This window comes from Mesoplodon mirus (assembly GCF_964341445.2).
Source record: "Mesoplodon mirus genome assembly, chromosome: 1".
Lineage (NCBI taxonomy): Eukaryota > Metazoa > Chordata > Mammalia > Artiodactyla > Ziphiidae > Mesoplodon > Mesoplodon mirus.
This window is the reverse complement of record NC_138976.1, coordinates 2,094,033-2,118,937: the sequence shown is the minus strand read 5'-3', so window position 1 is coordinate 2,118,937 and position 24,905 is coordinate 2,094,033. Positions and strand designations below refer to the sequence as shown.

At 59.5% G+C, this 24,905-nt stretch overlaps 4 protein-coding genes across 6 annotated transcripts; 2 read left to right on the top strand and 2 right to left on the bottom strand.

Moving 5' to 3' along the window:
• The first annotated feature begins 80 nt into the window (after positions 1-80).
• Positions 81-12,339, top strand: SURF4 (surfeit 4). Its single transcript, XM_082622658.1, has 6 exons — positions 81-264; positions 7,116-7,302; positions 7,935-8,011; positions 8,648-8,691; positions 9,136-9,322; positions 10,028-12,339. The coding sequence occupies exons 1-6, from the start codon at positions 217-219 to the stop codon at positions 10,292-10,294; spliced, it is 810 nt and encodes a 269-aa protein (XP_082478784.1). The 5' UTR covers positions 81-216; the 3' UTR covers positions 10,295-12,339.
• Positions 12,340-12,489: 150 nt separating this feature from the next.
• SURF2 (surfeit 2) lies at positions 12,490-16,770 on the bottom strand. Of its 2 annotated transcripts, XM_082622666.1 has the most exons (6): positions 16,679-16,770; positions 16,433-16,587; positions 15,596-15,699; positions 13,350-13,538; positions 13,000-13,166; positions 12,490-12,704 (listed from the first exon to the last, which is right to left on the bottom strand). In XM_082622666.1, the coding sequence occupies exons 1-6, from the start codon at positions 16,754-16,756 to the stop codon at positions 12,621-12,623; spliced, it is 777 nt and encodes a 258-aa protein (XP_082478792.1). In that variant the 5' UTR covers positions 16,757-16,770; the 3' UTR covers positions 12,490-12,620. The 2 variants fall into 2 exon arrangements, with proteins under 2 accessions (XP_082478792.1, XP_082478793.1); XM_082622667.1 differs by lacking the exon at positions 13,350-13,538.
• On the top strand, positions 16,712-21,104 carry SURF1 (SURF1 cytochrome c oxidase assembly factor; the record flags this gene model as incomplete). Of its 2 annotated transcripts, XM_082622643.1 has the most annotated exons (9): positions 16,712-16,954; positions 17,033-17,084; positions 18,012-18,145; positions 18,228-18,310; positions 19,172-19,363; positions 20,237-20,309; positions 20,396-20,558; positions 20,777-20,858; positions 20,938-21,104. In XM_082622643.1, 9 exons carry the CDS (start codon positions 16,712-16,714, stop codon positions 21,005-21,007), a joined length of 1,092 nt encoding a protein of 363 aa, XP_082478769.1. In that variant the 3' UTR covers positions 21,008-21,104. The 2 variants fall into 2 exon arrangements, with proteins under 2 accessions (XP_082478769.1, XP_082478768.1); XM_082622642.1 differs by having other exon boundaries at positions 16,712-17,084.
• A 192-nt stretch (positions 21,105-21,296) lies between these two features.
• Positions 21,297-24,890, bottom strand: RPL7A (ribosomal protein L7a). The gene is made up of 8 exons (XM_082621230.1): positions 24,841-24,890; positions 24,115-24,235; positions 23,397-23,546; positions 22,955-23,095; positions 22,677-22,756; positions 22,226-22,356; positions 21,638-21,707; positions 21,297-21,465 (listed from the first exon to the last, which is right to left on the bottom strand). Exons 1-8 carry the CDS (start codon positions 24,841-24,843, stop codon positions 21,361-21,363), a joined length of 801 nt encoding a protein of 266 aa, XP_082477356.1. The 5' UTR covers positions 24,844-24,890; the 3' UTR covers positions 21,297-21,360.
• Between the last annotated feature and the right edge of the window lie 15 nt (positions 24,891-24,905).

The following is a 24,905-nucleotide window of genomic DNA, read 5'->3' as shown; positions in this document are numbered from 1 at the left end:
CGGGCTGTGCGCTGCCTCTTTAAGGCGCGGCCGGGGCGGGCCCCGCGGCGCGGCCCCTTTAAGGCTTGGCCTACGTGGCAGCCGCTGGAGCCGCGTACGAGAAGCGAGGCCGGCCGCCGGCACTTCCTGTGGAGGCCGCAGCGGGCGCGGGCGCCGACGGGCCGAGCGCCGAGGGAGCGAGCGAGCGAGCTAGCCGAGCCTCCCGCCGCCGCCGCCATGGGCCAGAACGACCTGATGGGCACGGCCGAGGACTTCGCAGACCAGGTGCGGCCTGCGGGCTCGGCCGGCCCCTCCCCCGGGCCTCCCGCGCGGAGCCTCCTCCCCCGGCCCCCCTCGGCCCCCTCTCCTGGATTCCTCCCGGGGCCCCCGCCCGGCCCGCCTGCAGCCCCTGGGCCCGGCCCCGAGACCGAGGCCGCCCCCAGAGCCGGCCCCCAGCCCGCAGGGCCGCCCCGAGGCCTGGACCGTGCCCTCACTCCCGATCCCACCCGAGGGATCGCGCCCCCTCCCCCAACCAGGGCCCTCCCTCCTGGGCTCGCCGCCCGTCCCGGCCGGGGGCACCCCCAAACCCGGCCTCGGGCCCAGCCTGCTCTTGCGCCGCCCCCCAACCCGGGCTCTGGGTGTGTTCCCGGGCCCCTGCTTCGGCGCCCAGCTCGGTGGGCCCGTCCTCCCCAGCCCGGCCCGGGCCCTCCTAGAAGCCGAGGGGCGTCAGCGGCTGCCTCCCCGGCTCCTGAGAAGGGGCCCGAGGCCCCGGGGTGCGTGGGGCGCGTCCTCTGCATTCTACACTGTTGGGTGGTCCCTGCACGCTTTTCCTTTTACTGGGCGCTCTTCGGGGGCGGGCTGGGGAGCTGATCCTGAACGGGGGTTGGTCAGGCTGGAGGCCTGGGGTCCTCCCAGAGGAAAGGGGGCGCCCTGGTATGCACCCCACTGCAGAAAGCCACAGATGTGTTGGGTTCCTGGGGTCCCTTTGACCCTTCCCTGCGTTTTCCTTCCCTGTTTGGACTCTGCCCTGAGACTGAAATGAATGGATATCTATCTGTCTGTACACAAACCTGGGAGGAGGGGAAGCCTACCTTCCTGATTATCCCCTTCCAGGGGTGTACAGGTGGCCCTCCGAGCTACAGGAAAGCCCTTGAAACAGGCCTTGGAGTCACCATTAAAGGTGTTCAAAAACTAGATGGACAGAACCAGATCCTGGAAAGGGGAAAGGACACAGCTTCCACCCTCTCTTTCTACCAGGCTTGGTCCAGAGAACATGGTGGTGATTATTCAGTCGTGTACCTTTTACTTCTAAAAGTATCCCGTTATGTCTGCAGACGAACAGCCCCATCTCTGCAGGAAGATCCACGTCTGGCCCAACTGTCATTCTTTCTTTGGTTCACTTAATGTGTGTGTGGCTTTGCCAGAGTTAAGAGTAGTGAGGTTAAATTTTTTATTTTTATGGGGGTGGTATTCATCACACTCTGAGGCTGGGCTTGGAAGGGAGGGGTGTGTGTGTGTGTGCGCTTTCTGATCAGTTATCGGTGAACAAGATTTCCTGTTGTTTCCCTTGAGGGATGATACCTCTCTTGTGTGGTCTCCCAGTCGGGTTCTCCTATGCGCTACTTTCCTGTGAGCTGATATTTTAAAAACCATTTTGGGGATAAAACATAGCAACTTGAAGAAACAGTTTTTCCTAAGGTCATGATTTTGTGTTTACAGACACAATCCAAAAATTGTATCCCTCTCAAAAACAATTCATGTCGAAAGCTCTCAGGAACCAAGTAGGCTTGCTTAGTTTGTGGGTTTTCATTGCCGTAACCTTAGTGACCCAGTTTTGTTTCCCCAAGTAGCAACTACCTAAGGAGATGGCTCCTTTTAGCCAAGGGAGTCATGAGAGCCTCGTACACGCACTCTGCAGTCTGGAAAAACCCTGGTTTTGCAAGTGAATTTCATAACCGAATCTAGATAAAATGTCTCCAGTCAAGTTGCTGCCAACTGTCAAATGATAAACCCTCCTGCTGCCAAAACAAAAACAAAAACAAAAACACCCCACCAGACCCTTTTTACGTAATCCTTCTTTTTCTCCATTTTGTTTGCCTTCAATGAAAGAAGCAGAATCTTGGAACCAAAACGGCCCTTGAGGGGCACACAGGGTTGGCCTGCACCAGTTTACTATGGGAAGGGAGGCCAGGCCTGCTGAGGCTCCTGGACTGGCCTGGGGCCATGGCTTTGGGAGAAACCCAGTCTCTGACCTCGAGGCTAGTACCACACCCGACGTGCTTCTAAAGCCTGGTGTTCCTCTCCTGGTACAAATGAAGGGAAACGCACAAAGCACTAGCACCATAAGAGGGCACGCTGCCTAAAAAACGGAGAAACAGCGTGGACCGAGGCTGCGTCTGTCAGGCAGCGCAGGCTCCTGCTGTCCGTTTTTCAGCACCAGAGCCCACCTTGATGGTGACAGCTGTCAGCGGACCCCTCTGTGGCCCTCTGTGCGGGACTCAGGAGGGCGGGGCTCAGCGCGCCGTCACAAGCAAAGTTAGGAGCCTCTTCTGGCGGCAGGCTTGGTGCGAGAGGAGGATACGGACGGATAGTGGGGTGCAGAGCCTAAGCAATGGCTTCCTATGGGCGGCGCTGTTGTTTTTACATTTACCCACATAGTACTGAAACGATAAAGGTGCTGTGAGTCCGGCTGTTAAGATGAAAATGATCTAATTTGAAGGGACTGGGGAAGTGTCATCAAAGTCACTGATCACATAATAGGACGTATCTGTCTTTTCTAACCTTGTCTTCAGAAAACAAAAGCAAAAATGAAGTGACAGGATTTGGCCAGAAAGTCTGGGCTGCCGTGAACAGGACCTCAGAAGGGCCGAGTGTCCTCTGAGAGTTATGACAATAATCCCGAACCTTCGATGCACCCGCACTGGGCCAGGTCCTCCGTATATACTACTTCTGCCGCCCCTGGATCCCGGAGCTTGGCCATAGCGTTTCCATCTTTAGGTGCGGAGAGGGAGGTCTGTGTGGTCTTGTGCAGCACGTGGTGGGTCAGTATGTTGAGTCCACGCGTGGCTTGGCCGTCCTGCGACCTTCCCTTCAGGTCTGCAGAGGCGCGAGCGCAGGGTGAGCGGTCTGGTTACTTCCCACTGGCAGGCTCTGCCCGAGCTGCCTCTTTGGCATCAAGCTCCTTGCCCTGGGTGGCCAGGGACAGTGTCCTCCTGCTGGAGAAGTGCTGAGAGTGCTTTCTGCGGGAGCTGGGCATTCGGAAGCCATCTGAGACTGGTCTGAAGGAGCCAGAGGCTAATGAACTCGGCAAACCAAAATTATGCACGTGCCCTGCAGCTGGAGCTCGCTGCCAGTCTGCAGACTGTAACTTGCAAGCACATTTGCACCAGTAAGTAGGAGTATTAGCACTTAATGGGTTCTGCCTGGTGGTTCATCACCAAGGTGACAGATAAGCTGCATGAGGCCTTGCTCTCCAGTGTGGCCTTTGGTATTTTTTTTAAATAAATTTATTTATTTACTTACTTATTTTCGGCTGCATTGGGTCTTTGTTGCTGCGCGTGGGCTTTCTCTAGTTGCAGCGAGCAGGGAGGGGCTACTCTTCGTTGCGGTGCGCGGGCTTCTCATTGCAGTGCAGTGGCTTCTCTTGTTGTGGAGCACGGGCTCTAGGTGCGCGGGCTTCAGTAGTTGTGGCTCGCGGGCTCTAGAGCACAGGCTCAGTAGTTGGGGCGCACGGGCTCGGTGTTTCTGCGGCATGTGGGATCCTCCTGGACCAGGGATGGAAGCTGTGTCCCCTGCATTGGCAGGCGGATTCTTAACCATTGCGCCACCAGGGAGGTCCCTGGCCTTTGGTATTTTTTACCTGTCTTCTGGCAGGACAGAGCCAGTCCTGGAAGCTCGCACCCCCAGGAGCTCCCCTTGGCCTCTGGTCAATTGCTGGAGAGCTAGGATGGCCTTGGCAGGACACTGAACCGGGCACACATAGCCCCCCGGTCTCAGGGCTCTGGATTAACAGTACGTGGATGACCATCAGTGTGGTAGGGTTCTGGTGACAGTGGTGGGTGGCTTCGGAGTGTTTTCCTCTTGTTCCTTTGCTCTATCACCCCCTCCCCAGCAAGGGCTTCCTGCCTTATGCCAAACAGGAGTGGGGAGAGGGCAGAGAGGAGCCAGCTGACTCACTCGTCCTCGCTCGCCCATCTGAGACAGGAGGTTCAGGAAAGCCACCCCGCCTCTTCTGGGCAGTGGGGTGGAGGCGTGCGGGCGGGGGCTGTGGTTGGTGAGGCTTCTCCCGGAAGGTCAGGTGCAGCCTGGAGTCGCCTTCCTATTGGTAGGCGCTTTGTCCCACGTGGGTGTTTAGTAAAGAAAGCCAGGCCGTCTCCCCAGCTCAGGGCCGGCTGACATCTCCTCCTCGAGGTGCTGCGTGGCCCTACAGAGCGCTGCTCAGGGAGACTTACTGGGGGTCCGGGGGTCTCGGCGGACGCACACGTGTGAGTCACTGAGCTCCAGAACCGGCCCTGACTCAGCCTGATGTGCGGGAAGTCACCTGGCCGCTGGTTCTAATCTTCTGGGATGTGCAGGCTTGAGCTGGCCCTTGAGAAGGGCAGTCCCCGTCCTCGGTGATGGAGGAAGTCTGACTGCCTCGTTCCTCCGCCTCCAAGTTCCCATGAAACAAGACTTGCAGGCCGCTGTCCTCGGGTCCCTTTTGTCCTGAATACTAAGAGAAAGTAGGTTTTCCCGTGCTTTGTGGGACATGATCGCCGTATTCCCAGAGTTATGTCCCAGGTCAGGTGTAGCTACCCCAGTGGAGAGAATGGGTGACCGGCCCGTGGGTGCGCGGGCAGCAGGCAGCCCCCAGCCTTCGGGCCCTTTGTGTGAGCGGGAGGCCAGCTTGGCACACGCACCGGCCAGGTGGCTTCTGGGTGCCTGCTTCGGGGGCTCTTCTGCTGTGCCGAGGGGACACTGTCTAAAGCAGCGTGATGTGGGTTCAGGGGCCACACGTTGAGACCAAGATGTGTGTAGGCAATAAGATTAAAATTGGGTCTGGTCTCATGTTATGTCACACCTAGTTTTTTTCTTTCCTGTTCAGTGCAAACAGGTGCTCGTTAGCGGGTGGCTGGTTAAGAGAGGCTCCGGATCGGCCTGACTTACTAAATCGTCAGCCCTAAACCTAGGCCACGTATGACTTTGAAAATCAGATTCGTGCTTAGCTCAGAGCACAGATGCCTGAACTTCTGCCGTGCTTTCCCAAAGCAGAGAGACGTCTGTCTCCTTGGTGTGTCTGCACGCGGAGGGAGGAGTGAATTACACGTCTGAAGGGAACCTTCTCTGGGCCGCTCTTTAATCCTCTCGACCCAGACACTCAAATTAAGACGCGTCACGGAGGCTTTAAACACTGCCTCCGTCCCGTCTCGTGGGCTGTGGCGCAGTGGGCGCGCTCCCCCAGGGGCACAGGGCCGCACGGAGGCGAGTTGGGCTCTGCCCGGGAGTCCGAGTCTGCACGGCCGTCCGGTGGGGCTCTGCCGGCCTCGCCGTGGCTTCTCCCCGGTTTCCACATCGAGCTGAGGCCTGTGTTGTCGCCCGGGCTTCTGGGCTGGGCCTTGACACGAGGGCCAGGGCATCAGAGCTGAGGGGGTGCTCTTTGTCTCTCGATGGGCTGGGTGATTACACCGTCGCTGGGCATTTCGAAATCATTCGGGCCGTGAGGCAGAAACGGGAGGGCCTGTGGTGTCAGCTGTCCCCACAGCCCCTGATCTGATGTGTTTCTTCTCTGCGTGGACCCCAGAATTCATATAGGAGTATCTGGGACCTCATTTTTTTTTTTTTAAACAGGGTCCTTTCCCTTTCCTTTTCTCCTCTGCTCATTAAAGTTGGAAAGAATCTTCGCCACCATGGACCCAGCTGTCCTCCCCCCAAAGTAACTCAGTCCACAGTCCACAGTGTGCTGGCTGGTGGGTATCAGAGCCAGGATGAGAACCCTGAGCCCCAGTCTCCGCCCGTGCTTCTGTGCCCGCATCTGCGTGCTTGACTGTCTGCGCGTCTGTCTCTCCCTCACTGTGGCTGTGGCACCGCTTCCGTGGGGGGTCGGGCTGAGCAGACGCGACCCCTCGGGGCTCAAGCTCCAGGACTGGAAGAGAGTGGACACCTGGCTTGTCACCTCTCTCTCCTCCACTCCCATGCCAGCCAGGCCAGGCTGCTGTGGCCCAGATCCCTGGAGGAGGAGAGGCTTCTCTGTGCCGACCGAGCCAGAGCTGTGAACTAAAGGCTGGGCTAAGCAGCCCGAGGCTCGTTAACCCCGTTGGACAGCTTTAGCGCTTCCTAGGACTTGTAAGCAGCTCTTCAAAACACCAAAAACGAAGAAACGCTCTAATATACACCTTTGTTTATTCCGCCGACAGGTTTAATCGGCCTAAGAGGGGCTGTGACATTCATCCAACTGTCCCTTTGAGGAGTCAGACTCAGCGATGCCCTTTAGACTCTGGCTCCTGACATGTCACTCATGTGGGTGGGTCCCCGATCTTTCTCCCGAGTTCCTGCTGTGTTATCGTGTGTCATAGGATTTCTTTCCCTTTGTACCTCAGCTTCGAATGCTTGGTAAGAGAAAGTGCGTGCGGTTCACCGAATGACATTTGTACCTCAGTCTCGCCTTGCCTGTTTGTGTCCTAATCACCCACCGTAAGTGGCGCGGCTGGCAGGGGGCAGGCGGCTGTGTCTGGAGGTGTCGGGCTGTCGCGGTCGGAGCGGGGTCACTCACGGCAGCTAGTGGGCAGAGAGGGCAGGGAGGCTGCTCGCAGCCCTCGGCGCCGGACACCCCACGACGGAGAGCGAGCTGGCGCGGAGGCAGTGGTGCCGCAGCGGAGACACCCTCGACGGGTCACCTCCGAGGGCCGGTTCAGTCTGTCGCTGGGCGAGCCTGCCTGGCCCACACCCTGTGTCCTGTGGCAGGCCCACGCGTGACGACTGTAGTTGCCACACACACATCAGCTGAGATGGCGGAGGAGGTCGGGGACGGGCCCAGGGCATCACCTTCGGGCTCCTTCGTCTCCGGGACGGAGGCCTGGGTGGTCCCGCGCCGGGACACGCCGGGCGGTGCTGGGAGCGGGCGCCGGGCCCCTGACCCTCAGCTTTCCGCGGCCCCGCAGTTCCTGCGAGTCACCAAGCAGTACCTGCCACACGTGGCGCGCCTCTGCCTGATCAGCACCTTCCTGGAGGACGGCATCCGCATGTGGTTCCAGTGGAGCGAGCAGCGGGACTACATCGACACCACCTGGAGCTGCGGCTACCTGCTGGCGTCCTCCTTCGTGTTCCTCAACCTGCTCGGACAGCTGAGTGAGTGGCGCCGGCACTCAGGGGCCTGTGCATCCGCAGCTCCTCGCGCCAGGCCGGCAGCCTGGGCCTGGCAGCTGGGCCTGCCGGCGCGCGGGGTGGGGTGCTCTGTGTTTGGTCCTGGCTGCGTTGCTTTGAGGCCCTGTGATCAGTGCCCAGAGCAGGAGGTGCTGGAGATGGGGGCACCTGGGTGGGCCAGCGAGGAGCTGAGGCACCCCAACCCAGGGTGTCTGGAAAGGATCAACAGGTAAACAGAGAAGGGGGATCATCAGACACCAGTGCAGCTGCGTCGGCCTCGGGTCTGCCTTCCGCCCCTGCTGGCCGTCTTCCGGCGGCAGCGCTCCCTCTCTCACACATTAGGGGGCAAGGACGGGACTTGCACTTGCCAGCCTGTCCTGAAGCTCCACTGTTGAGCTTCTTTCTGATGGACAGTGACTCTGTAAGCAAGGGGCCCACTTTCCGGACCAGTGTTTTTGATGAGTAAAGGCCAGTGGACACGTGTGTGTGGCCCGTGCCTACCATGAATCCTCCCAGAAGATGCTTTTTGTTTGAGGGCGGGCGGTTGGGCTGCCGCTGCGCCAGGGGGCCAGGTGAGGTGGCCACAGCCCCCTGACCCTCGCCCTTCTCCCTTCCAGCCGGCTGCATCCTGGTGCTGAGCAGGAACCTCGTGCAGTACGCCTGCTTCGGGCTCTTTGGCATCATCGCGCTGCAGGTAAACGGCACGTGGCTGGGGTCTCATTCTCGCTCTGGTTAGAGCAGAGCTTCTGGCAAAAAGGCATTTGTGAGGACTCAGGCTCACTCCCCTCTCAGCCCTCTGTGTGTCTGCCTGGAGCTCCTTTTCTCGTCTGAGAAATTGCTGGATTTTCCTCCATGCAAGCCGTGGAAACTCAGGAGAGCCGGACAGCCGAGCACCCTGGGAAGGGGCCGAACTCCGGGCATCCACCTTTTGCCACTTTCCTGAGTTCCCTGTGACAAGGGGACAAGTCAACGGGGTCGGCTGCAGCCAGGACACTGTCTTGTTAGCATCTTACTTCATAAAGAAGAAGCTACTCACGTGAGATGTGTCACACGCATCTACTCCAGACCAGTGTCTCGGAGCTGCCATGTTCTCCAGAACGTCCTGGGCCCCGCTCTGAGGAAGCAGGGGCTTGTTAGATCCGGGGCCACCACTGCACCCTGAGAGACGCCAAGCTCGGGGCTGTCGGTGTCCTGAAAGGGTTTTGTGCCTCTTGTATTTAGATTCTCACCTATACTGGAAGAAATGTCTGATGCTGTTAATTCTGTAGAAATACAGATCTGTCTGAAAATGCTGAGACTCAAGTTTCTCTCTCTTCTCTGTTCTCCTTAGACGATTGCCTACAGCATTTTATGGGACTTGAAGTTTCTGATGAGGTAGGTGCCTTCTGGTTGGTGACTTAGTGCACTTTCCTCATGTTTCTAAACTCAGTAACTGTTGGTTGAAGTAAGTTTCTTTGGGTCCAAACCATGCTTCTCAGAATCTGTAGCGGACGTCGGTGAAGCCTTTTCCTTCCCTACCCAGAGCCCCCAGAACAGAGGTGAGAACGAGGTCATCCCTCCCGACCCCGTATCTCATGAGGGCGATGAGGGTCCAAGTGAAGCACTGGCTCCCAGGGACCCAGCTGGTCAGCAGGAGTGCCCAGGCCAGGCCATCCTGAGGGTGGCGCGGATGCATCCATGTCTCCGGTCGTGTGGGGCTTCCCCGTCCGTGGGTGTCACCGGAGTCCCTGCTCCTGCCGGGGTCTCCCGATCTGGTCCGCCGGGCGCTCACAGAGCCTGATGAGCCTGAGCGACTAGCGTGGCGTGTCCGTTCCTCAGGAACCTGGCCCTGGGAGGAGGCTTGTTGCTTCTCCTGGCGGAGTCCCGTTCCGAAGGGAAGAGCATGTTCGCGGGCGTGCCCACCGTGCGCGAGAGCTCCCCCAAACAGTACATGCAGCTTGGAGGCCGCGTCCTGCTGGTCCTGATGTTCATGACCCTCCTTCACTTTGACGCCAGCTTCTTCTCGGTAAGTGTTCCTGGTCGGGTCCCTGTCCTTCTAGAAGGGGCGCTGCCCCCTCTCTGCCCGGCTTGTGCACTAAGCATAGCTGAGGGGCCGTTGGGATGATCCTGTTAAAGGAAACAGAACGCTGTCAAGCTCTTGTGCACCAAGAAGCTGCCTTTCCAGCAAATTAAGGCCCGGATCTCCCTGACCTCGCTGAAGGGTCCGTCCAGGCTCTCAGTGAAGGCTCCTGGCACAGGCTCCTGTTTCTCTTTCCTTCCTCACACTCCTGCCTTTATCGTGTCCTTTTTGTTGGGGCTGCAGAGTCGAAGGCTTTGTCCTTGTCTCCCAGTAGCTTACAGAGCTGGGGGGCCCTGGCCGGGCGGGGTCCCCAGGAGGGGCTCCTGGTGCTGGGGAGGGGGGAGCGTTTGGTTCTAAGCAGCGCCGGGGACTGTGGTTGTGACTGACAGGTCCACCGGGCTCCAACTGGAGCAGGTCCCGGTAAATCCCAGCCTGTTCATCGGAGACCTCCTACCCTTCCCCAGACCTTTCTCAATTCAAAGTGTTGCTTGCGCTGCTGCCCCCATCGCAGGAGACATGATTTTCTTCCCTGCTTGTCATGCCGGCTCTCGGCACGCCCTGAGTCACTCCAGCCTGGCCCACAGGCTGCAGTGGCACGGGCAGCTGGAAGCTGCCTGTTTATTTCCATTGCTTACCTTCCAACCTGTGCAGATCCTCCAGAACATCGTGGGCACGGCTCTGATGATTCTGGTGGCCGTCGGCTTTAAAACCAAGCTGGCCGCCTTGACTCTCGTCGTGTGGCTCTTTGCCATCAACGTGTATTTCAACGCCTTCTGGACCATTCCCGTCTACAAGCCCATGCACGACTTCCTCAAGTACGACTTTTTCCAGACCATGTCGGTGATCGGAGGCTTGCTCCTGGTGGTGGCCCTGGGCCCCGGGGGCGTGTCCATGGACGAGAAGAAGAAAGAGTGGTAACAGACCCCTCCCCGCCTGGCTGGGACCCGTGGCTGTCGAGGACTGGTTCAGGGTGGATTCGACATAACTGCCAGCATTTCTGTATCCTCTTCCCTCCCCTCCCTTGGTAAAGGCACAGATGTTTTGAGAACTTTACTTGCGGACACCTGATAATTGATGGCTAAATCTGCTCTGGACCCTCAACCTGGTATCTGACCATGCAGAGCTGGCCGGCCCGTGGTCAGCGCCTCCCTCCCCAAGGCAGGCCGCGGCTTCTTGGAGTGAGCAGCTTGCTTGGCTGTGGCCTCTCAGTCCTGTTTTTTGGTTTCTTTTTTGGGGTGGGGGACCTTCAAGCTGTACTGTGAGCAGATACATTTGTGTATCATTCAAAGCAGTCTCCCTCTTATTTTTTTTAAAGTTTACGTTTTTAGCTAAAACTACTCGATGATTTGGGGTGGCCCAGCCCAACATCAACACACTGGTTCAAACTCGCACCAGTGCCTTCTCCGTTGTTTCTGCCCTGCGTTGTGATACTTCATAGGGACAGCGAGAGCATATAGAGAAACCCCAGACCCAAAGCATAAGGCAGCGTTAGAGGCAGCCAAGGCTGCCGTCTACAGTGAAAGGCGTTCATCAGGGGCTTGACTTGGATTGGTGCAGTTTTTATGGGGCGACGCCCTGGGAGCGGTAGTGACTCAAGGTGCGGACAGTGGCCCACAGGGAGGCTGCCCGGAGCCCGCAGGGACCCGCCCCCTTGTGTGCCCAGCTCGGTGGGGGGCAGCTGCCACTGCAGGGCCCGGCTGGAGCAGGGCACTCAGACCAGTTACCTCACGCTGAGCTGCCCCAGGGCCACAGCCAGAGCCGGGCCAGCACTGCCCGCTCATCTCCCCCGCGGGGCTCCCCAGGCCGTGCGGCCACCGCCCCCCCATTTTCACGAGGCTGCGGCTTGCTCAGATTGTCTATTTGCTATGCTGAATGGAGCCCAAATTACTTTTTACGATTTGTGATGCCTTACCGATTGGATCTCGAGCCTGTATTTCAAGTTTCCTAACATTGCCTTATACTGTTTCTCTCTTCCTGGGGCTGTGAGTGCTTCTTGCTGTTCTCCGCTCGTCCACCTCCTAGCGATGCCTCTGTGCCTCCCACGGGGAGTCAGGGTCACACCAACATGGTGAGGCTGGCCGAACTCAACGAGGCCCTCCTTGGAGGCCTCTCGCAAGGCTTGCCTTGGAGCCGATCTCACCTTCTCCGGTTTGCTCAGCTAGGGGTGCAAGCCTGAGGGCCTCCCCAGGGCTGCTGGGGCCAGTCCTGAACCCAGATCCACGTCTACCTTCCAGGCCAGAGCCAGGGTGAGGTGGGGAGCAACCCCACCCCGCCCCAGCGAAGCCCCTGGTCAGCTTCCCAGGGCAGCGGGGAGGCCGGCTCTCACCCACTAGTGCGCTTAGCACCTTCCCAGCACCCACCTGTGTCCCCGCCACTGCAGAGGCTCAACCCAAGACGCTCCCAATCCCTCCCCCAGTGGCCCTACTCCCTGAGTATTTATAAGTTCAGAGGGCTTTTCTACTTCTGTCAGTGGGATGCTCCCACACCAAAGGGGTGTCCTGACTCAGTGTTGCAACCTGGGCAGGGTGGCGTCTTGATCCACACCCCGCTGTTACCCCAGCACGTTGGCCCTGGTGAATGGCGCTCTTGGCCAGGTCGCAGTTGCTCCGTGACACTGTTTTTGTCAGGGTACGGGTCGTCTTCGGCCCCCTGCTAGGAAGACCTTCCTGGTTTGTAAAAACTGAGATTGACCCTGGTGGCCAGGTGGCGTCGTGGCCACCAGTCCCGCCTCCCCTGTCCCTGCGTGGGCTAGTGCTCGGCCTGGGGGGGTCGATGCCTACTCGGGCAGAAGAGGAAAACAGGATCTACCAATTGGTATTGGCGCAACGATTTCTGAAAAATTTTTTGCTTTATGGGGGAGACAGTTATGAATCTCATTTTATGCTGTATTTTATATCTTAGTTCTGTTTGAAAACATTTTGATTTTTGGAGACACGTCAAAATAAATAGTGGCATTTGTTGTATGCAGTGTGATCCTCTGGTGTCGTCCAGCCAGGTGGGGACTGGCCAGGGCTCTCCTCGGGTGCCCCCTCCGGGGTCCCTGCTGCTTCCTGGGGGTGAGGGTGAGACCCTGACATCCGCGGGTCAGACCCCCCGGCCCGGCCTTCTGGGGCAGCAAACGAGGAGTGGATGGACACCCCACCGGTTGGGAGGACGCGGCGGGCACCTCGAAGAGGAACATGGGGCGGACGCCGGGAGGCTTCTCGAGAGGCTCTCAGGATGGGTTTTCTCCAGCAACTTTCCATTAACCTGACTGTTTGAAAGAGCTGAAGCTCTTAGGTTTGCGGTGATGACTCTTGGACTTCTTTTTCAACGAGCCGGACTGCTTCTGCGGCACAAACAGAGAATTCTGATCAGTGGAGGCGTTCTGATCTGACACAGGGGTGCTGTAAGCCCGGCCCCCCCAATCCCGGCCCGCAGAGAGGAAGAGGCTTTAGTGGAAACTCTTGGGCAGCAAACCAGGAAGCAGCCCCCCCCCCCCCCATTAGAGCAGCCTCGGCGCTTATCTTATGTATCCTTAGCTTGAGATTTCGGTTGTAAGAAAGGGTTTTTTTTTGAAGAAGCTGAAACCATGGCTAGAAGAAGCCGCTGCCACGTGGGCAGCCCTGGGGGTGGCACCCCACCTTCCCGCGCTTGAGGACCCGCTCCCGGCCCACGCCCACGGCCTCGCTGTCTCCAGGGCCCATCTCTCTGCGGCGTCTTGGCTTCTCATCCTCGTCCCCTGTCAGAAAGTCGTCAGTGCTGTCCCCGTGCTCGGTCCCTCCCAGGTCCTTTTTGGTGAACAGCTCGGCTGGAAGGAGTACAGGTTTGGGCTGTTTTCGGTCGAGTTCACCACCTGTGCCGGGGGTCAGCCGAGCCCAGGGCCAGAGGACACACAGCGGGAGGGAGCTGCTCACGGCTGACGGAAACGGAGCGGACGGTCGAGACCCGAATCCAGAGGATGGGGAGGGAGAGGGGGCGCGTCTCAGCTTACGTGGGTACAGGTCTGTCATGCTGTCGTCACTGTCACTTGGGGCGGCGCCGTCATCGCTGGACGCGGGTTCCCAGAAGGCTCCTCTGGGGCAGGGTGGCCCGCCACTGTCCTGCTGGTGTCCCCTCCTCCCACTCCTGTGCCGGCGGCAGGCGGGCACGAACTCCACGCGCTGCTTCTGACACTCCTCGTCTGGGAGACAGATGCGCACGCTGCCCGGTTCCCGCCTCGTCTCCCCACCGCCCTCCAGGATAAGAGCTGAGCTCTGCCAGGGCCCCCAGGACCCTCCCCCCGCAGGTAAAATCGGCAGAGGAAGGCGAGCGCCATCAGCTGGGTTCCTACCGGGAGAGCAGGGGGGCGCGTGGGGATGTGGGCCCGGGGCAGGAGGGTGGTGAAGGCCTCCCTCTTCTCCCCGACTAGGACGCGCCTGGAGCATCTGTTCTCTGGCTCCAGCCGACCACGGCTGGGAGGGTGCTGAGCGGGCACAGGAAGCCAGGCCAGCCTGTCCCCCGAGACTGAAGTCCCTTCAGGCACAGCGGCCAGGACGCCCGCTGGATGGCGGGGCTCAGTGGAAGTTGGTGCCTGGCCCTTGCCGACCCTTGGCTCAGAGCAGAGGGCGGGGACGAGGCCTCCACGGAGAAGCCTCGCTGGAGCCACACCGTCCCCTCCTGCACCGAGGACTCGGGGCAGCCGGCTGTTGGAGCTCGCCCTCCACCGGCTCTCACCGTTCCCCAACTCCGGCCATCGTCACTCACGGGGTGGACAAGCCCTGCTGGGCCCCGGCTCTCTCGTCACCGCCCAGCTGCGGGGCCCCATCCTCGGCTTCCCCTCTGCCGGCCCCTCCACGGCCGCACAGCAGCCCCGTCACCAGCAGAGCGGAGCGCACGCGTGGCCAGGCACCCCCGCCACGCGCTCTGCCGCCAGAGCGGCCCCGGCGCCTCCCCGGCCCGTCTCAGCGCCTCGGCCCGGCGTCGGAACCGCTCCCTACTCGTGGGGAGACGCAGCCCCTTCCTGCCCTCGCCGAGCAGCTGAGCGCGGCTGCGGGAAAGCAAGGTGCCCAGGAGCCCCGTGTCCCGCCTCCCCAGGCCCCTCAGCGCCGCGCTCGCAGCCTCATCTCTTCACTGGGGAGCAAGGCCTTCGGGCTCGTCCTCCTCACCTTCCCTCCTGTCACCGGGCCCGCCGCTCGGGCCTGGCTCTGTCCCCACCTCGCCACCTCCGCTGCCTCCGTCAGATCTCAGGTCACTCTTCGTCCTCACCTGCCCTTTGGGGCCGTCTGACGAGGCTACCGCTTCGTCCCTGAGACTCCTCTCTGCCTCAGACACGACCGCACAGGGCTCCTCCGAGCTCAGGCCCGGCCCTGTCACCCGGCTCCACGGGATGCAGACGCCGTGTCTGTCGCTGATCTGCATCATCTGAGGGCTGGTCCGTGTTCGCAACAGCCACCCTCCCTGATCCACCTCCACTTGTAACGTTCGAAGGAACCTGTGCTCTTCCCCAGAAAGCCGTTCTTCAGACTCCACGCTCCCACCCTCGTGACGTCATCAGCCCCCGTTGTCACACCAGGACCTTGGGAAGCACAGCCGGTTTCCCCCTCTCCCTCACCGCCCCCGTCCACTGATTCTATCCACATCCTTCCATCTGCCCTGCCAGCACCTGGTGACCCCAGCCACCGGCATCTTCACCTGCGTGACTGCACAGCAACCGGGTGGCCCCTCCCCTCCCCTCCCCTCTCCCCTGGCAGCAACATGTGATCCCGAGACACAAACACATCAGGCCAGTCCCTGCTTTAACCCTTCCAGGGCATGCCCACTCCACGGCTGCCGAGACCCTCTGTGGTCTCGTCCCCACCCGCCTTTCTAACCCTGCCGTGCCTGGTGGCACAATGGCCGTCCTCCAGACACCCCCCCAGCCAAGCGGAGCACTCTCCCCACCTCCCCCCGCCCCCCGCAGTCCCTCAAGTCTCAGTCTAAAGAGAAACCCTCGAGAACCTCCTGCATAAGGCAGGTCCACCTGCCTCGCTTGGCACTGTCTTCTTCACAGCACGTAACCTGCACCACTTCGGAGTCTGCCTCTGGCTCTGCACCGTCTCTACCGTCGTCCCTCTCCTCACTGTGCTGGGACCCGACCCACTGCATCCACCAAGTACCACCCAAGGATGCCCGGGCTGCTGCTTCTGCGTTCTAGGGGCGCTGGTCCTGGGGGAGGGCAGGCAAGCACCCAGACACCCGTGTCCCGCCTCGGCTACTTACATTTCTGCAGCGCCCTCTGGTACCGCCGGCCCTGGGTGTGCCTCAGCACGTGCTCCGGGGACTTGTTGATGTGCCGCAGGGTGAGTTTGCAGAACAGCTGGTGCCTAAGGGGACAGTTCACAAGCAAAGATCCAGACCCATGGTTCTCCACCCTGGCCTCCCCCAGACAGACTGACAGGGGAGGTCTACCACGTGGCTTGGGCATCAGGATTCTTAAAAGCTCCCAAGCAACTGCAGTCCGCAGCCGGGTTGGAGAAGCACTCATCCAGGTGGACTGTGGCCTCTCACCGTCTACCTGGAAAACAGGCCTCACCAGCCTCGCCGGACGCTGCTTCAGCACGAGGGAGGCACGTCGGCGAAAGCCTGGCAAAGTGCTGGACAGTGGGAGCGTCTGCCACTCCCCTCTTCGTTTTGACTACTATTGTCAACCGTGCGCTCTCAGCTAAATCAAAGCTCTCCTTTAAACTAAAGATAGGGAAACGACCGCGTTCAGAACCTCAGGTGACAAAGCACAAGCGCTCCAATCCTCTTGAAGCAGACAGGCCCAGGTGACAGACCTCACGTTTACAAAAAAGCAAACATGCACGGGGGACGGGCCTCACTTGAGATCCCAGGTGACTCACAGCTCCAGGACGCCCACCTGGATCTCAGGTCTCCTATCTCACGGGAGGGTGGGCGCTGCAGAACAGGCCGCGTCTTTGAGGAGCGCTCACCCAACGGGGAGGGGTAGGGGCTTTGGAGTCTACTCAGCTCCAGCCAGACTCAGCACTAGGAACTGTCCCACCCTAGGCCTCCCCGGCAGAGCCGGGCCCGCCCCGGCCCGGTCCGGCCACGTACGGGTTTTTGGTGCTGGGCACGATGTGCGGCTCGAACTCGGCGTAGTCGAAGGCCGGGGAGGCACGGACCAGCCGCCGGTACTTCTTGCCGCGGGTGTAGACCTGGAGCTCCGGCAGGCGGCAGGGCAGCTCGTGGCCCGTCAGAGCGCACCTCACCTGCGGGCGGGAAGGCGGGGCGGTCAGGGGGTCCGGGCGGTCGGGGGTCCCGGGGCCCGTCGAGGGGTGGGGTCCTGTGCCCCCCGCCCACCTTGCGGGCGCCGGGCTCCAGCCGCAGGCTCGGATGCTCCCGCAGGAAGGCGCGTACGTCGGCCGGCGGCTCGCTCATGGCTCGGCGCGCGCGGAGCTGGAGGCCGAACGTCGCTCGAATCACGTGGGCCGGGGGCGGGGCCGGGAGGCGCCCCGGAAGCAGACGCCTCCAGATCCCGGAAGCGCGCGCCGGGGCGGGGCGATGGCGGCGGCGCAGAGGCTGGGGCTGCGAGCGGCGGGGCTGGGGTCGCTGCTGCGGGCGGCGGGCGCGGGATCGGTGAGCGGAGCGGGGCGGCCGGGCTGGGGGCGCGTGCCCGGACTGGACGAGCTCAGCCGGCCCCTCGCGTCTCCGCAGGCCCCGGCCCGCGCCGTCCGGAGGAGCGTCCTTGGGGTCATCTCGCGCCCAGGTGAGGACTCGTCCAGGGGTACCCTCGGCACCTGGGAAAGCCGCCCCGTCCGTCCGTGCCTCCGCTTTGCCGGGGCGCGTGGCGTCTCGATAAGCCCTGGAACTGCCGCCCGAGCCTCTGAGTCGGGCCCTGGGTGCGCGCGGGCTCTGGCGGGCGCTGTGGTCCGCGCTGCCGCCCGACACGCTCGGCCCGAGACGGGCCATAACCGCCCCACGGCTCCTCGGGCTGATGCGGGGCCAACCCAGGACGGAAACTGTGTGGGCTCCTAAAGGAAAGCCTAGCTAATCACCACCGTTTGCATGTTGCCTCCAAGGCACAGCAAAGGGTATTTGTCTGTAGAGTGCTGTGCACGGTGTAAAGGCACGTTGCAAGCCAGCTCAAGGCCTGCTTTTTTACCATCCTCAAGACCCGTAATGCTTTCCGTTGATGGGACTCACCCTCTGAGAGCTTAAATGTACTTCGTGTGTTCGTTTTGCCAGCTTTAAATTTATGAACGATGAAAAAGAACAGCTGTTCTGAGAGTTGTGTAAACCACTCTCCTGAGTGTATCACGTTCTGTCTGCAGAGCACAGTAGCCCGTCCCCGTGCACCTTCATGACAGGATACATCTCAGCATATTCTTGCACAAAAGGCGTGAGGTGGTTCCATGAATTACCCAGGGTCATGGTTGGTGGCAGAGCCAGGACTAAGCCCTGGATCTCATTCAGTGGGTGAATGTCCACTGAGTGGGTGTCATGCGCTGGGCACTGGGTTAGGAGCTGGGCTGGACGCAGGTGCTGCTGGTGGGCTCCCGCCTGCACGTGGTGGCCTGGGCCGTCTTCCTGTATCACGTTCTCTCCGGTAGTCATGGCAGCTTCAAGGAATTGGCTGCTCCAGTTCTTTGTTCCAGGGCTTCCGGCCCCATGCCCCTGTTGTGACTTCTACTAGGGTTGGTCTGGAGGCCCAGCAGGTGTGGCAGCTCTTCAGCCGAAGCAACTGCCACAAAAACGGAAGACGACTCCTTCCTCCAGTGGTTTCTGCTTCTCATACCTGTGACTGCCTTTGGCCTGGGGACATGGCAGGTAAAGCCTGACTTTTCGCGCTCCTGGCTCTGAGCCCTCGACTCTGCTGCCCCCTGCTCGGGCTTATGCCCTGTGTCCATAGGTCCAGCGCCGGAAGTGGAAGCTACAGCTGATCGCAGAACTAGAGTCTAGAGTTATGGCCGAGCCCATCCCGCTGCCCACAGAGTGAGTGTGTGTGGCCGCCCACCCGGGGCTGGGCTCAGTTGAGGTCAGCAGTGGGGCCTGGCTGCTGCTTGCCTTCCTGACCCTGATGGGAGCCCTCAAAATCAGTGGTCCTGCTAGGCTTCCTGTTGACACCCGACGGCCCTTGTGAAGCTGCCTGACATACGTACATAGAAAGATCTTTGAACCTGGGTTTCGTGCTTTTTCCAGGCCCGGTGTAGCTGAGGGATCCCCCCCACAGTGCTGATGGCCTTCTGCAGCAGTAATTCTTAGCTGGAGGGGAGGGCATGCGCATGTCAAGTCTGGACATGAGAATGGTACTGTGAGAAAATGCGCAGGCATTCTACTGCCTTCTCTCCTCATTTAAAAGCACTGTCCTAAGAATTCCCTGGTGGTCCAGTGGTTAGAACCCCACTCTTCCACCGCACGGGGCCCTGGTTCCATCCCTGGTCAGGGAACTAAGATCCCACAAGCTGTGTGGCACAGCCAAAAAAAAGGCACTGTCCTAAGAGTGCCAGCTAAAATCACAAAGCTTTCCAGACAAAGGAGCAAACAAGTGGGTCACATTTGGCTTGCAGATGACGGTTTTGGCCCACGTATTTTATCATGTTCACACAGGAGGCCACAGCTTTAAGCTTTCTTGAAAACGTGGACTGTTGGGCAGCACAGATCCACGTTCCCATGCGGCATCAAAGGGATCAGCTTCCCCCTTTGGAGGGCGCATCACACAGACCCCACCGTGGCGGTGTGTCCCCTTCTACATTGCTTCTTAGGCCACAGTGGGCTTCGTGGTTTGCAGACCCTTGAGAGGGTTCGTCTTCCTGCCAAACCGGGCTTGGTCTCCGCTCTTCCCCTCCCTTGTAGCCCGATGGAACTGAAGAACCTGGAGTACCGGCCAGTGAAGGTCAGGGGGCACTTTGACCACTCTAAAGAGCTGTACATGATGCCGCGGACCATGGTGGACCCGGCCCGGGAGGCCCGGGAGGCCGGCCGGCTCTCGTCGGCGGCTGAGAGCGGTGCCTACGTGGTCACTCCCTTCCGCTGCACTGCCCTGGGGTGAGTGGGACGCGGGGGAACTGACCAGCCTGGCAGATGCGGCCCTTCCCATCTCCTTCCTTCTCAGCCCCCAGCCCTGGGGAATCCAAGAAACCCAGATAAGCTTGACTCCTTGGGAGTTTGAAATGTGTAGTTCTGACATTAAGCCAATTTACTTATTACTGAACAATGCCTGCCTGTTGAGCTCTGAAGGAAGGAGAGGTGAATGAAACAGGCCTCTTTGGAGAAACCGTCGATGAGTGGCCCACACGTTTAGCGCTTAGGGTGCAGCCCGAGGGGCCGGCAGAGGAACTCAAGAGAAAGGAACCCCCAGTGCTGCAGGGAGGGAGTCGACTTGAGGAAGGCTTCCCGGGGGCTCTCTGGGTCAAATAGTGAGTGAGGAGATGGGCAGGGGAAGGAGATGACATGTACACGATGGGGGCTCTGCAAGACTGGTAAGCAGAGCAGCTTCCCAATGGTAACATACAAATGAAACCCCAGGTCCCTTGTCCCCGGCCCCCAGCTTTCTGGTTTTAGGTCTGGGATGGGACCCGATGCTGCTGCTCGGGGACTCCCCTGGTTAGGATGGGAGATTGGGGGCAGACACGTAAGGCAGTAGTTGGAGGCGGCGGGGCGGTGTTGGTCACTGGCTGCATTTGCAGCAGGTGAAGCACAAAGCAAGAAGAGGCTGCTGCTGCTGGTGACAGTGGCGGTGGCGCGGAGGCCACGAACCTACAGGACTCACGGGGTCGGAGCCCCCCCCCCCCACTAGCTCTACTAACTCTTAAACCCTTACCCGTGCTGTCGTCCAGGAGGGAGGTGCCAGAATGACCATTAGTGACCACCTTTATTCAAAAACCGTCCCCTGAAACGGCGTGCTCTTCACTACTCTAGTGTCACCATCCTGGTAAATAGAGGGTTTGTGCCCAGGAAGAAAGTGAATCCAGATACGCGGCGCAAAGGCCAGGTAAGGGGCGTGAACCCGTCCCCCTGTAGGAGCCAATCCAGGCTCCATGCAGGGCCCCACAGAGCATCTCACACCTTCCCGGACAGGTTGAGGGAGAAGTGGACCTAGTTGGGATGGTGAGGCTGTCAGAGACCAGGAAGCCCTTTGTTCCCGAGAATAATCCCGAGAGGAACCACTGGTATTACCGGGACCTGGAGGCCATGGCCAGGCTCACAGGCGCAGAGCCCATCTTCATAGATGCCGACTTCGGTACGTTGTAACCAGCCCGCCCCCGAAGGCCCTGTCCTACTTTCCTCTTGACCCTGGACACCTCCCCGTCCCTTCCGCCCCAGCGCGTTGGTGGAGCCGGAGTGCGCTTGACATGCGCTAAGAGGAGGGCAACGCGAGGGGGTGGGCTGATTGGCCACTAGGTGCCCAACAGCTGGTAGCACAGGCCACGGTGAGGACACAGCCCGCCGTCCCTGCAGAGAGCACAGTCCCTGGAGGACCCATTGGAGGGCAGACCAGAGTCACCCTGAGGAACGAGCACGTGCAATACATCATCACCTGGTGAGCCCGGGCTCCGGCCACGCCTGCTCGCCCCTCCCTCCCTTCAGCCCCCAGAGGGCTCACTTTCTTTCAACCCAAGGTACGGACTCTGCGCGGCCACCTCGTACCTGTGGTTTAAGAAATTCCTGAGCCGGACTCCTGGTGTGTGACAAGGTTGGCGGATGTAGCCCTGTCCCTGTACAGGTGAAGCCACTTCAAGAGATGCGTCTTTAGGCTGATAAGGTGTTATCGGTATAAATAAACCTCTGCACCTTCCTTCTACCCAAATGAACTAGTCAATCTAAGATCGGGGCTTGGTTCAGAGCATTCAAGGTATTCAGGTACTGCTTGGCCTTTTCAAAACTGGACCCACACACAAGTGCTGCCCTATGAGGGGTAAGGACGCAGGGTTTACTTGCCACTGTCCCAAACTTTTAGCCCAAAATGCCCAACACTGGCTGAAGAAGAGGATTTTTTAATTATTATTATTATTTTTATGTACAGAAAAATCAATAGTGTACACTTAGCCCAGTTTGGTGGCCAGTTCTTTGGCCTTTGCCTTTTCCAGCTTGGCGATGCGAGCCACTGATTTGGGACCCAGGATGTTGCCTCCCCAGTGACGGCGTATCTGTAACAAGAAGACAGGCGGTCAGCTTGGCGGGTCATTTCACGCACTTCTATTGGGTTGTTCCAAGTTGATGGGCAAATACAACTGCTCAGAAAGGGCCGAGCGCCAGGCAGTTTCTGACTAAAGACGCAGCTTATCAAAAGACAGTGTTCTGTGGGAGTGCGCTACCTACCTCATCATATCTGTCGTTGTAATTGGTCCTGATGGCTTCCACCAGCTTAGCCAGAGCACCTTTGTCTTCCCTAACAAGGCAGAGGGAAAAATGTGGGTCACTGGCCTCTCAGTTACCCTTCCAGAAAGCAGCAGCAACTTCCTTTTTAGCTCCAACACAAACCTTCTGCCTCAGATGACAACATGACAACATGGTTTATTCAGGTGAAGAAATTCATAACCATCATCGGCAAAGGTTCAGAAAAAAGTTTTGTGTTTTTTTTTTTGCGGTACGCGGGCCTCTCACTGTTGTGGCCTCTCCCGTTGCGGAGCACAGGCTCCGGACGCGCAGGCTCAGCGGCCATGGCTCATGGGCCCAGCCGCTCCGCGGCATGTGGGATCCTCCCGGACCGGGGCACGAACCCGTGTCCCCTGCATCAGCAGGCGGACTCTCAACCACTGCGCCACCAGGGAAGCCCGAAAAAAGTATTCTTTTAAGGTTGGTCTTTAAGATCCCGAGAAATTAAGCAAACTTTGGGGTGGGGGTGGGGGGTGGGGAAGGTTGTCCCCTAGTGATTTCTGGGAATTCTGGGCTACACTGCACACTTACGAGTTGACTTGTGTGAAGGCCACCGTGGTGCAGGTCTTCCTGTGGACCAGACGCCCCAGCCTGGCCTTGCCCTTGATGATGCAGTAGGGAACCCCCATCTTACGGCACAGGGCGGGCAGGAAGACCACCAGCTGGAAGAGAGCATTAGCTCTAGAGAGTATCTCGAGCAAAAGCAGTAACTTAAAAGCTAACGTGGTGGCAACTGCTCAGGGTTAAAAAGCTCCTGCACTTGTACTTCAAGGTTTAATTCAGTGAGAGTGTCACATCATTGCAATAGCCACGAGGTGGATCCCGTGTCAGGACTTCCTTGGACGGAAAGCTGACAGTCCTCACCACCCTGCCACGGCCTCTGCCAGGCCGAGTATTTAGCTTTGAGCTATCTTCCCGGTACAAACAAGGACCCAACCAACCTAAGTCCAGCAGTCAGTGCTTGAGAACAAGTCACACATACCTCAATGGGATCCACGTCATGTGCGATTACCACCAGCTGAGCCTTCTTGTTCTCCACCAAGGTGGTGACAGTATTAACCCCTAGAACATACAATCAGTCTGCATGGCAGAGGGGTGGGGCTGCTGGGCACGAAAGCACTTGTACCGGGGGCCCCGCTATGACTCAGGGTTAAAAAGCTCGGATTTTACTCTTCACAGTGATTCCAGGGGAAGAAATTCATGCATCATCGCCAAGAGCCTGCCCCACCACTCACCCTCTTCAAGGAGGGGCCCACTCACCCGCTCGGAGGACAGGTGGCCTCTTGGTGGGGACATCCCCCTTGCCCGCAGCTTTCTTCTCCGCTCGGGCCAGCAACCTCTGCTTCTTCTCTTGCTTTGTCTCTGGTCTGTACTTGTGGGCCAGCTTAAGCAGCTGAGTAGCTGGAAAAAGACCGCCAGTTCAGGTCCACGGTTTAAAAGATTACATCACTTAACCCTAACGAATGCCAGGTCCCCGTCCTGAATACAACTGCCGTTCAAGAGATCTCAGACCCTATACGTCATCTCTTCAGTATGTCGCGTTCTGGACACTAGACAAGGAATCCTAAGTTGTAATAAACTAACGTACTGAAAACACCCACTGCCCCTTTACAGGCCTGGGCTCTACCAGTGTCCAAGTACAGGTGGCAACCATGCGCAAGAAATCCCTTCCCCGTGTGGCTTCTCTGCCACGGCACCTCACCTGTTTGGCGGTCCAGGGCCTGGGTGAACTGGTTAATGGCGGGAGGCACTTTCAGCCGCTTATAGAGGATGGCCCTTTGCCGCTGCAGGCGGATGTAGCGGGGCCATTTGACGAAGCGAGTGAGGTCCCTTTTGGGCTGGATGTCCTGTCCTGAGAAGTAAAGGGCAACGCTGTGAGGCTCCAACTCCTTGTCCAGTTCGTGTTTAGGGCCACTCAGGAGGGCGCAGGTGCGTCAGCGATCTCGGTGCTTTAACGTGGCGTCCCCGCCTCTCAGGCAGCCAACGTTCTTCTGCATCACCTGCACACACACACCTCGCATCACGGGGGACGCTAGCGACACCCCTCCTCGCTCAACAAGCAGCCAAGGCGTAGGTCAGGGCCGCAGTCCCATCGCCTCTGCTCTGGCCGAGCGCGCTTCGTGACGGCCAAGCTGACTCCCGAAGGCCGGTATCGGGGCTGCACACGGCCACACGCTCAGACAGCGCGGCCACGAAGGATGCGCAGTCACTGCCCCCGCGCACACGGAGAGATGAGGGACCGAGCCGGGTTACAGCTAGAAAGCGGCAGAAACGCGAGAACCCCAAGCCAAGCAGCCCGACTCCAAACGCACTGCATTCTAACAAGGCCAAGACACAGCCTTCTGCTCAGTCGACTGCTTTGCCTCGTTGGGGGACACCTTTTAAGCAGCCGCTTCCGACCTTCCCCGTCTCTCACTCACCAATGCCGAAATTCTTGGGCCTTTTCTCGAACAAGGGGTTGACCACCTTCTTGGCCTCCTGCTTCTTCACCACAGCAGGGGCCGGCGCCACCTTCTTGCCCTTGGCCTTCTTTCCCTTCGGCTGGGCCAGAAAAAAAAGAAAAAAAAACACCCAGTTCAACCGCCGCCTCCCCAACAGTCTCTCTGAAGAGAGGTGGGTCCCGAGCCGGCCCCAAGCATCCCCGTGAGCAAGTCGGGCCCCAGCCGCGGGCGCCGCGAGCCCGGCGACCGCTCCCCGCTCGTGCATCAGCGATCTTGGTGGTTAGGGACGTCCTCACCATCACTCAGATAGCAAATATTCTTTCACATCATCTGCACGAGCCTCGACAGCCCCGCGGCCCCTTTCGGAGGCCGGCGGGCTCCCAACAGCAGAGGCAGACATACTGAGAACCCCCTGCCCAAGACCCCAGGCGGCCCCCGGGACGGAAGAGGCCCCGGGGCGCTGCAGCGCCTCGGCCCCGTCAGCCTCGAGCCCCGCATGGCGGCGCTGCGCTCCCCAGATCCTCCTCCTCCCCCGGCCCGGCTGCCGAAGAGTCTATGCGGCCCCAGTGCCTCTAGGCGAGGCCCCGCGGGGCTCCTCTCGCGCTGGGCGGTGGGGGGATCCCTGCGCGGTCACGCCTCGAGAAGGATGGCAGCGGATAGAGCCCGGAGCCGAAAGCCAGCATCGCGGGGACCAAGGGCACTCACCATCTTGAACGGTTGGCGGAGAAAGAAAGAAAAAGGAATTGTGGGTAATATGTATGCGACCTCAG